This window comes from Haliotis rufescens, unplaced genomic scaffold, assembly GCF_023055435.1.
Source record: "Haliotis rufescens isolate VD_foot unplaced genomic scaffold, xgHalRufe1.0.p SCAF_2, whole genome shotgun sequence".
Classification (NCBI taxonomy): Eukaryota; Metazoa; Mollusca; class Gastropoda; order Lepetellida; family Haliotidae; genus Haliotis; species Haliotis rufescens.
The window spans coordinates 59406445-59418709 of record NW_025963890.1 but is presented as its reverse complement, the minus strand read 5'-3'; the positions used below and the strand labels follow the sequence as shown (position 1 = coordinate 59418709).

General features: G+C 41.6%; 1 protein-coding gene across 2 annotated transcripts in view; it reads left to right on the top strand.

Annotated features, from left to right (window-relative positions):
• LOC124141968 (RING finger and CHY zinc finger domain-containing protein 1-like) overlaps positions 1–12265 on the top strand; it is a 52699-nt gene that overhangs the window by 28887 nt on the left and 11547 nt on the right. The window contains exons 1-6 of one of the 2 annotated variants that reach the window (XM_046510179.2): positions 62–144; positions 3480–3599; positions 4730–4848; positions 8449–8527; positions 10046–10149; positions 12113–12142. In XM_046510179.2, coding sequence (XP_046366135.1) covers positions 76–144; positions 3480–3599; positions 4730–4848; positions 8449–8527; positions 10046–10149; positions 12113–12142 — 521 coding nt within the window. In that variant the 5' untranslated portion in view covers positions 62–75. Of the gene's footprint in view, positions 1–61; positions 145–3479; positions 3600–4729; positions 4849–8448; positions 8528–10045; positions 10150–12112; positions 12143–12265 lie in introns of those variants that run through there. The other variant, XM_046510189.2, reaches the window with a different exon arrangement.

Sequence of the window (12265 nt, the reverse complement as noted above, 5' to 3'; positions counted from 1 at the left end):
GTATTATGTGATTGTGTGGGATGATTTAATCATATTTACAGTTTCGTTGTTCTAAGGGGTATCTTATTTTCCAAAATGTCTGGCGATAATCGACAAAATGTGGACTACCGCTGTAAACACTACAAGAGAAATTGCAAATACATTGTAAGATACTTCAAATCATTTCACGAAACTTCACAAAAGACAGTGTAACATATGGTTATTGTAAAGTAGACATAGATATGTGCAGTTCCTGAAAAGTTTGTTACATTCATAATGTTCTGTTTTCGATCAACACAGACCCTTCTTTTCATGACGGTAGAAAAGTCGTGGGAAAATCAAAAGAAAACAGATATCAAAACTTTTACGGTCTTACACGTTGTTTCCTACACAGTTCTGAATCTAACTGTCTGGTTAAATTTATCCTCAAAGAGTCGACTGTCTGAACGTTCCAGGAGCTGTTTGTTACCTAAACAATTTCGAAGGGCCATAAAAATGAAAGATCATTGCTGACATAATTCAGCTGAAAAATGTAAAAAAGATTTTTAGAAAATCCTACGGCCATGCAGAACTGAAAGGTTTCTGTTTACTTTCAGATTATTAGAACCTGCTCTATACATATCTATAATACATCTATGGATTGAAGTTTTAATAACTATATTTTTAATGGCATGATAACCATGTCACATGTTAAACGAAGCTGATGGGGTCATTGTTAACACGGGTATACTGCTAGTGTGTAATGATGGTAGTGTCCACCAATATTTAACCAAGACCACAATAAATCATTTTTGAGATTTTCAGGTAACAATGCAGGTGCATCGTAAGGTAGCGCTAATAGGCTGAGGATGCCAACTGTGGCTCTTGCTTAACAAATTAGTTGTGTTCCGGTAAGGGTAGGTTACCCCTATCTCTTAGCCTCTTAGCCCTTAGCCCTTCAATCTCCTGTCCCGTCAAGCACCTCTTTACGATCAGTTGGTTTAGGTACCCCTTTCTGATCAAAGGCACAGAGTTTTACTACTCATGAATGGATTAGTTTGAAATAAAAACACTGAAAGGTTTCCTCATTAGGATAACAGTTTAATTATGTTTTCACAATAGATTGGTACAATGTAAATTGATGACATTGGTTAAAACAAGAATGAACTCGGCTAGAAGATATTTGATTGTAATAACAACATCTAACATGTATACTCTGGACACATCCTGCTCACACTGGATATTCATTTATTAAAATGGCCATTTTGACTTTTTATCTGTTGTGTCCGACATGAATTTTTTGTGTGGCCGTTTTCGCTATGGGTTTGTGGCCATTTTGACTTTTTTCTGTCCGTTTAGACTTTTGAGTTTGACATCGTTTTGACTACAAGCTCGATCAAACACCCCTCCTTGATCCTTAGCATTCTTAGGGTTAGGCACCCCATTACAATCCTTAGGGTTAGTTGTGGGGTAGGGTGTGGATCAGCTATCTCTTTTAGCGTATTAATCCAATGTAACTAACTGTTTACTGAAGTCATTCACATTAAGCATGAATTTTTGTACGACTATAGTATTTGCACATGGTGTATTTTATCATTGTACCTCAATAGCTCAATAGCTCAATATTGTCAATAGCTCCTAAGTTGTATGACTTGTGTTGACATTACCCTAATTTTAAAAATAGATCATTAAGGGGGGGTCCTTCACTCAAGGACCCCCTCTCCCCCTTATTTCAATCACTGCAGAAATCAAAGTGTTCCATATCTAGACCTTTATAGTACTGTAAATACGGTAATTGGGTAGTTGTAGGGGTAAGGCCCAATATCCCAGGTGTGACAAGTCTGCTACCTCTATGTTGTGTGTGACCAGTGGTTGCTAACACTAAACAGGAAAGATAAGTTGAAATAGGCGACTAATGTGGATTGGATGGTCAATCAGTTGGTTGACCCCAGGTCATTGTGTGGGACTTTGCTCATAATATCAACCTCTGGTTTGTCTGTCCCCACCTGAATTAATCACAGCCAGAAATTTGCCTACTGTGGTGTTAATAAACAACTAAATTGTCATTTATCAACACTTGGAATGTCTGTGAACATATTGAAAGTGATACAGTTCAATCTAGACTAACGTTTAGTATATGAAATCTTATATTACACAATATCCTTCTTGACTCTAAAAATAAAAAAATAATTTTCCCTATGCTGAATTCATATATATGTGGAATAGAGCTAGCTAGAGCTGCCTAGACTTGCTTTTGTATGCGTTTCCAAATTGTTTTTTTTCTGTGTTTTGTTTTCATAAAATAAATATATTCCACGGTCATGGTGCAGGACTAAGTTCAATCATATCATGTCCGGGCACGGGTATCCCAGTCGTCTAAGGCGCCGCGATTCACTGTGCAGAGTTGCGTCCCTTGGGCACCCCAGAAACCTATGATTGTGGGTTCGAATCACGGTTTGCTGCGATTATGTTTCTAGGTTTGTCAGCACCATACCCGTGCTCGTGGGTTTCACCGAAGTGGTAAACATCTGAGACCTGCATCACTTCGGGCTTTCCGCCCACATTAAGCTCACTCACTCACTCACTCAGTCAGTCAGTCAGTCAGTCAGTCAGTCAGTCAGTCAGTCAGTCAGTCAGTCAGTCAGTCAGTCAGTCAGTCAGTCAGTCAGTCAGTCAGTCAGTCAGTCAGTCAGTCAGTCAGTCAGTCAGTCAGTCAGTCAGTCAGTCAGTCAATCATATCATGTCACATCTTCCCGAAGCAAAGGAGTCAACTCGCTATAAAAGTCCAATTTCCACCCTTGCCAAACTAGGCTGAAATTTCTAGGCTCATTCAGAGCGCCACCAGTGACTCTAAATGAGTTATGTCCCTTCTATGTCCCGGCGGCGCCCAGTCAAGACGATCTAATCGATAATCATATTTTTTTTAATAAAACGGGTTTTACCTTGCAAAATGCATTAAACCAGTTGAGCACCTTGATTACAAACATGAAAAGATTTGGAAAATATCTGTCGACACCCATTTTAAGGTACCCATGCTCTGCAAATTCTGCAATCATCCGAACACGCACTGAAGTTTACGAACCGGATGTCGACTTTGTTACGCAATTTTGATTGGACTATGCACAGACTTGTTAGTCCATCCAAAATGTCCCTCCATAATACCAGCCTAGTTTGGCAAGGGTGGAAACTGGACTTTTACAGTCAGTTAACTCCCTTGCCTCGGGAAGATGGCCATGTCAGTATCAGCCATCAGAATGTACGCTAATCAGCCAGCCCAAGACAACTAAATTGTGCTGAGGACAAGTAATAATCTACTGATGGTCGTCCTCATGACTAGTAGCATAGAGCTATAATGCTGAACCAGTTCTCAGTGCTTCTGTTTATCACAAATTGTAAGGGAAAAAAACTGACAGTAAATGTAGATATCATAAACATTTTTGCCTCGTGTAATCAGAACTAGCTACATACCCTGAGGACTAGTGAATTAGGAATTACACTGGACTAGTTATTTCTGACTTCAGGCACCATGTTGTGACGAAGTGTACATGTGCCGAGTCTGCCATGATGACAAGGAGGCGCATGAACTGGACCGGAAGCAGGTGAAGGAAGTCCTGTGCCTGAAATGTCAGATAAGACAAAAGGTTTGTAGCTTGTATGGTTGTAGACTCACAATCTGGTTAACAATTAATCTGGTTTTGATGTTTATCATTCGAATGATAATTCAAGATAATTGCAATAAGCTGAAGAAGTAACCATAGTAACACTGATTGAGGAATTGATTTAGTACTGGATGATGGGCATTCTGGGTTAGAACTGATCCCCACCAACCTATGCATTAGAGGCAACTAAATGGACTGGGCGGTCATGCTTGGTAACTTGGCTGATTGGATGTCTTCGTACCCCAATTTCTTGGATCGTTTCTTATGACATCAATCACTGGATTGTCTGATACAAACATGGTTATTTAGAGAGTGCTGTCATATATAGCTGTAATATTGCTGAGTGAGGCCTTAGCAAACAAGCGAACAAACAAACAAACTGCAGACTCATCTTGTAAATCACTTCAACTTGTAAAACATCAAAGAATGCCCTCTCTGTCATTTGGGACCCCCAGAACTGACTAGAACAAACATTGGCATGCAGTCTGATAAGTAAACTAGTTTTGATTACTTCAGTAGGATGGTCTTGATCCCAATCCTGATTACAGTAAATTGTTCTTCTTGAGTATGTGTCTGAAATGCCAGATTGATGTATTAGCACAAATAAGTGAGGTTGCACTGTTTGTTAATTGGCTTAGAAACTACTGACCTTGCCAAAATACTCTCTCTAGCAAGCTAACAGAGAGAAAAACACCACAAATCTTCACCATCCAGGAGAAACAATGTTTGCAATATTTTAATTCAGATTGGGGTCATGGCTGCCCCAGTCTTGTAAGGCACCATAATCTACTGTGCAGAGTTGCGTCCCTTGGACACGCCAGAAACCTATGATTATGGGTTCGATATCTGGTTTGCACCACTTATGTTTCTAGGTTTGTCAGCACCATATCCGTGTGTATGGATTTCACTAAAGTGGTAAACGTCTGAGACCTGCATCACTTCAGGCTTTCCTCCCACATTAAGCTGACATGCCATGATGTAACTGGAATACTGTTAAAAGCGGTGTTAAACCCAACTCACTCACTCACTTATGTAATTCAGATAAAGAAAACTGAGACCAATATGTTTGTTCTGACCATGAGAGTGTATAAATAATTTTTGTGTGTTTCAAGTTTCAACAGACATGTGAGAACTGTGGCATCATGTTTGGCAAGTACTGTTGCAGTATCTGCCATCTTCTAGATGATGAGGACAAGCAACAATTCCACTGTGACAAGTGTGGTATTTGCAGGTGAGTGAAAAGTGACAGGTGTGGTATGTGCAGTTGAGTGAACACTGACAAGTGTGGTATATGCAGGTGAGTGAACAATGAAAGGTGTGGTATATGCGGGTGAGGGAACAATGACAGGTGTGGTATATGCGGGTGAGTGAACAATGAAAGGTGTGGTATTTGCAGGTGAGTGAAAAGTGACAGGTGTGGTATATGCAGTTGAGTGCACACTGACAAGTGTGGTTTATGCAGGTGAGTGAACAATGACAGGTGTGGTATATGCAGGTGAGGGAACAATGACAGGTGTGGTATGTGCAGGTAAGTGAACAATGACAGGTGTGGTATATGTGTGTGAGTGAACAATGAAAGGTGTGGTATGTGCGGGTGAGGGAACAATGACAGTTGTGGTATATGCGGGTGAGGGAACACTGACAGGTGTGGTATATGCAGGTGAGTGAACAAAGACAGATTTGGTGTATGCAGATGAGTGAACAATGACACATGTAGTATATGCAGGTGAGTGAACACTGACACGTGTGGTATATGCAGGTGAGTGAACACTGACACATGTGTTATATGCAGGTGAGTGAGCAATGACACGTGTGGTATATGCAGGTGAGTGAACACTGACACGTGTGGTATATGCAGGTGAGTGAACAATGGCAGATTTGGTGTATGCAGGTGAGGGAACACTGACAGGTGTGGTATATGCAGATAAGGGAACAATGACAGGTGTGGTATATGCAGGTGAGGGAACAATGACACGTGTGGTATATGCAGATAAGTGAACAATGACAGGTGTGGTATATGCAGGTGAGGGAACACTGACAGGTGTGGTATATGCAGATGAGTGAACAGTGCCAGATGTGTTATATGCAGGTGAGTGAACACTGAAAGGTTTGACATATGCAGGTGAGTGCACACTGACAGGTGTGATATATGCAGATGAGTGAACATTGACACATGTGGTATATGCAGGTGGGTGCACAATGACAGGTGTGGTATTTATGGATGAGTGAACACTGACACATGTGGTATATGCAGGTGAGGGAACAATGGCAGATTTGGTGTATGCAGGTGAGTGAACACTGACACATGTGGCATACGCAGGTGAGTGAACAATGACAGGTGTGACATATGCAGGTGAGGGAACACTGACAGGTGTGACATATGCAGGTGAGGGAACACTGACAGGTGTGACATATGCAGGTGAGTGAACAATGACAGGTGTGGCATACGCAGGTGAGGGAACACTGACAGGTGTGACATATGCAGGTGAGGGAACACTGACAGGTGTGATATATGCAGATGAGTGCACACTGACAGGTGTATATATGCAGGTGAGTGAACACTGACAGTTGTGATATATGCAGGTGAGTGCACACTGACAGGTGTGATATATGCAGGTGAGGGAACACTGACAGGTGTGATATATGCAGGTGAGGGAACACTGACAGGTGTGATATATGCAGGTGAGGGAACACTGACAGGTGTGACATATGCAGGTGAGTGCACACTGACAGGTGTGATATATGCAGGTGAGTGCACACTGACAGGTGTGATATATGCAGGTGAGTGCACACTGACAGGTGTGATATATGCAGGTGAGTGAACACTGACAGGTGTGGTATATGCAGATGAGTGAACAGTGTCAGATGTGGTATACGCAGGTGAGTGAACACTGACAGGTTTGACATATGTAGTTGAGGGAACACTGACAGGTGTGATATATGCAGGTGAGTGCACACTGACAGGTGCGATATATGTGGGTAAGTGAACATTGACATGTGTGGTATATGCAGGTGGGTGCATAATGACAGGTGTGGTATTTGTGGATGAGTGAACACTGACACATGTGTTATATGCAGGTGAGTGAACAGTGACAGGTGTGGTATATGCAGGTGAATGACACTAATGATTGTGTTGAACAAGTGAACCAACTGCATTGTTTCTCCATTGAAGCACCATGTTGGGATTCCATTCCAGAAATATTGACAGTGTGATGTTATTGCTTGACGATCAGTCCTCTGGGTATGTGGTATGATGTAGTTGTGTCTGAGCCTATCTATCAGAGTCGGTAGGCCAGCAGGCTCAGGGTATATCTGCTCTCACACAGGGTACATCACACCACATACCCAGGGGGACCAGTTTGCAACAAAGTTATCTTACCTGCATAAATTCGCCAGTTTATCTTAAATGTCTTCAACTGTATGGCTAAGGAGCTGTTATCTCCCTTTCATTACAAGCAGTTCATACTCAGCTATGTTCTCTGGACTGCATTTAGAAGGTGAGATTACCGTATTCGACGTAATAAGCCCCCGCTCTAATAAGCGCCCACGGCGATATATGCTAATATATTGGATAGTGAACAATCCCAATTAGCACCTCTTCCGATTTATCAATGTACACAAGACTTATTTATTCGTGTATAATACGCACTCGTGTGTTATATGCACCCTTAATTATGGGCAATTAAATTCTGGAAAAATGTATCCGTCGTATATAAACAGTTCAGGCTGTCAGCAGAAAGCACGAAATTTATCTTTCAACTCACCAAAATAATATTCTAATAAGAGCCCCCTGTTTCTAATTTTGAGAGCGCCCTGGGTGCTTATTACATCGAATACAGTATATAATCTTTTTTTTCACATCGGTTAGAGGTTCGGCATTTCCCAACAGGGTATATGAAACTTGTACCGTATCACTCGGTGAGGTACATGGGAAATGTGGCCAATTCAGTAACCAATCAGAAATGAGTATCTTAAATGCAAGGTTAGATTGATTGCAGGTCATCGTTGCCATTGACTCAATGGTCATGTTATTAGCCATGTCAGTGGTTCACTACAAACAGTCTTCACACATTCACACAATGGGTGACAATGCTGTGGAGAGCAATACATGGTTCATATTAGTTCATACTGTTTTTGTGTACATCCATCCATTAATGGTTATTATGTCAGGTTACACCAGTCACTGAATGTAACAGACCAAACATGTTGATTAAGTGTCATATATGCCATATATTACGATTTTTAGGATTTCTGGAGATCTTAGTGTGGATCTGTTGACAGGTTAACACAGTCATTCTCACTGAGCATTTTAGTTTTAGCTTCATGCTGATTGGTTAGTTTATTTCAATTGTTCCGTTGTGGCACGGGTGGCCCAGTTATCTAAGGCGCCGCGAGTCACTGTGCAGAGTTGCATCCCTTGGGCACACCAGAAACCTATGATTGTGAGTTCGAATCCCAGTTCGCCCCGATAATGTTTCTAGGTTTGTCAGCACCATACCCGTGCTCGTGGGTTTCACCAAAGTGGTAAACGTCTGAGACCTGCATCACTTCGGGCTTTCCTCCCACATTAAGCTGACACACCATAATATAACTGGAATAATGTTAAAAGCGGCGTTAAACCCAACTCATCCCCCCACCCACCCACCCATGACATCAGGAATGGTTTATTTGACAGCAATAGATTGACTGAGCGTATGTCTCAATGAGAAACTGTGGGTAATACAAAGGATAATTACTCCAAGTTATGGAATATCTGTCCCAAGTGAAATAATGTTGCAAATTACGAAACCCCATTCATTCACTCACTCTAATATCTTATTTCAATTTACAGAGTTGGTGGAGCAAAGAACTTCTTTCACTGTGAAAAATGTGATGTGTGTCTTGCCAACCAGCTCAAAGACAATCACAAGGTTTGTAGTGGTCCCGGAACAACTTTGTACTGTATGAAGCTGGAAATCCTCACTCCCTCAACTCATGCATGTCGCAAGAGCTGACTATCATAGGGATGGGGTATTCAGGCTGAAAGTCAAGTGAACTTACGTCAGGGCCTGTTTGACCGGCTTATACTGTGTGGCGTCTGATGTGAACATCTTCTCAGAGACCACTGGAAAAATGAAGCTGAAACCTGTTCCTACAAATTGCCACACCCTAATTTGTTCAAGAAGTTAAAATCTGATTTTCAATATGGCTGGGGGCGGTCAGGTAGCCTAGTGGTTAAAGCGTTTGCTCGTCACACCGAAGACCCGGGTTCGATTCCCGACATGGGTACAATGTGTGAAGCCCATTTCTGGTGTCCCCCGCTGTGATATTGCTGGAAAATTGCTAAAAACGGTGTCAAACCATACTCACTCACTCACTCACTTCAATATGGCTGCTACAGCAGATAATAATGCATCAATATATAAATGCGAGTTAGGCACACTTGCATTTTTCGCATTAATTTATTGCTGGCATTAATTATATGACTTCAGCAAGTATGTTGCTCCTTATGACATCACCATGTTTTGTTCCAATCATCAGAGTGTAGAGTTTTGCAGACACTATTTGAATATCTTCACTGACATCAACTTTTGTTTGTGTGTTTGTTGACTAAATATCCAGGTTATGTGTCATAACACGATGGCTCATGGGTCGTTCTTGATGCATTCACAGCCTGGTCCATTCCCACATATTTACAGGCCACCTTGACATAACTGGAATATTGTTGACTGTGCCATTAAAAAGCATTCACTCACAGGCGGTCACCTTGAAGGCCCAGGTTCAGTTACCTCTCATGGGTGTCCCCACTCATTTCTGGTGTCCATGCGAAGATCCGGGTTAGGTCTTCAGCAACCCATGCTTGAAGTAAGAGGCGATTATGCTTCTTGTAAGAGGCGTCTAACGGGATCGAGTGGTCAGACTCGTCGACTTTGATGCATGTCATCATATCCCAATTGCGTGGATCGATGCTCATGATGTCAATCACTGGATTGGCAGGTTCAGACTCGATTATGTTCAGACTGCTGTCATATGGCTGGAACATTGCTGAGTGCATCGTTAAACAGCAAACAAACAAACTGGTGTTCCCGCCATGATGTTGCTGGAAACCCATACTCACTCACTATATCCTCGTTGCTGTTTAGAGACAGATTTATTTCGCTGTCTGACTTGAAATGTTTAGCATAGCAATTCAGAACAATACATGCAATATTTGAAATGTTATTCAAACTTTGTAAGTGAAAATGTTTATTGTTTCCTTTAACACTATGGGTACAAGTTACGGCCAGATGAAGAAATAAGTGATTCTTATATCTAGAGACCTTTTCGCTAGGACTTTGTTAAAACTAGATATCATGCTTAATTAAGAGATTCTAGTATTTTTCTTACGATATATTTATGTATGACTTGTTAGATGGTATACTAGATACTAGATTCTCTGTATGTTGTAGTGTGTAGAGAAAGTTTCCCACGACTCCTGCCCCATCTGCCTCGACTTCCTCCACACATCCAGGCGAGAGCTCCACGTCCCGCCTTGTGGGCATCTCCTTCACAGGTACATAACAGTCATGTCATCAAGTCATGAATCATTTTACATGAATCATCTGGGGTGGTTGGGTAGCCTAGTGGTTAAAGCGTTCACTCGTCATGCCGAAGACCGGGGTTTGATTCCCGACATGGGTACAATGTGTGAAGCCCATTTCTGGTGTTTCTGATATTGCTGGAATATTGCTAAAAGTGGCGTAAAGGCACACTCACTCATTCACACATGGATCATCTAGCCACCCTTGTGCCCCATTCTTGACATGACTCATCTAGCCACCTTATGCTCTATACTTGACATGAGTCATTAGCAATCCTTGATGCACTATAACTGACATGGCTTCTCTAGCCACCCTTGTGCCCTTTTCTTGACATGACTCATCTAGCCAGCTTATGCACTGTACTTGACATGAGTCATTAGCAATCCTTGATGCACTATAACTGACATGGCTTCTCTAGCCACCCTTGTGCCCTACACTTGACATGGCTCATCTAGCAACCTTATGCTCTATACTTGACATGAGTCATTAGCAATCCTTGATGCACTATAACTGACATGGCTTCTCGAGCCACCCTTGTGCCCTACACTTGACATGGCTCATCTAGCAACCTTATGCTCTATACTTGACATGAGTCATTAGTAATCCTTGATGCACTATAACTGACATGGCTTCTCTAGCCATCCTTGACCCCTGAAGACCCGAGGTAGACGGGTCTTCAACAACCCATGCTTGCCGTAAAAGGCGACTAACGGGATCGTGTGGTCAGGCTCGCTGACTTGGTTGATGCATGTCATCAATCCCAATTGCATGGATCTATGCTCATGATATCAATCCCTGGATTGTCTGGTCCAGACTCGATTATTTACAGACCGCCGTCATATAACTGGAATATTGCTGAGTGCAGCGTTAAACAAAACAACAAACCAACCAACTGTATCTGATCCAACTCGTCAGACCAAGTTCGACAATGATGCCCCGTCATGAAGTGGAAGGGGGATATAGGAATGGGTGCCGTCCGTCCGTCCTTCAGTCCGTCCTTCCATCTGTCCGTCCGTCCGTCCGTCCGTCCGTCTGTTCGTCACATTTCGTTTCCGGAGCAGATCTTGAAAACTGTACCATATTTCTTCACCAAACTTGGCACATAGATAGGTCTAGTGGTGAACTGGTGCCTTTTGATAGTTTGGGATTTTAAAAAAAAGTTATTTTTCAAGTTTCCATGGCAATGACTTTGATTTAGACTGAAAATGGCAGTAGTCTTCGTTTCCGGAGCAGATCTTGAAAACCGTACCATATTTCTTCACTAAACTTGGCACATAGATAGGTCTAGTGGTGAACTAGTGTCTTTTGATAGTTTGGGATTTAAAAAAAAAAATTAACTCGAGTTTCCATGGCAATGACTTTGATTTAGGCTGAAAATGGCAGTAGTCCTCGTTTCCGGAGCAGATCTTGAAAACCGTACCATATTTCTTCACCAAACTTGGCACATAATAACATCTCGTAGTATTGAATACAAAAAGGCCCAGTGAACATAGTTCACAGGAGCTAATGCATTGCACACGACCGGACATGTCATATTGGTGGGGGATATGAGTATTTCATGTTTGTTTGTAATTAACTTCTATCAAACAACTGTTTAACAATTCTTGTATTGACTTGTCACAGCGACCTCTTAAGTCTTATGAGCAACACACATGTCCACGGTAGCGTAGTCAATTTCATCATCATGACCTGCATGTGCCCAACATGCGTACTCCATCTCTACCTGTAGCAATCCAAATATGTTTGCCTAAATTCTGTGCAACACCTACTTGTCTCAAATGTGTTTTGTGAGTTGGTTTAACTTAACCTGGATTACGATAAGTGCCTTCACTTGACATGGTGTTTTCAAAATGTGTGAACTTATTACAAGATATTCTTTTACCCTTAAGCCTATGTCATCTAATGTTCTGTTTATGTGTTTTTTTCCATTTACAGAGACTGTTTCGCAGATCTACTCAAGACAGGGTATGTAACACTTTTGTTTTACATCCTGATTCATATTTTATCAGAAAAAAGCTTAAATAGTTCTATAAAAATAGAAATTTGAATTCAAACAACACTTTTCTCAAAAGCTAAATTAGTTTTTTG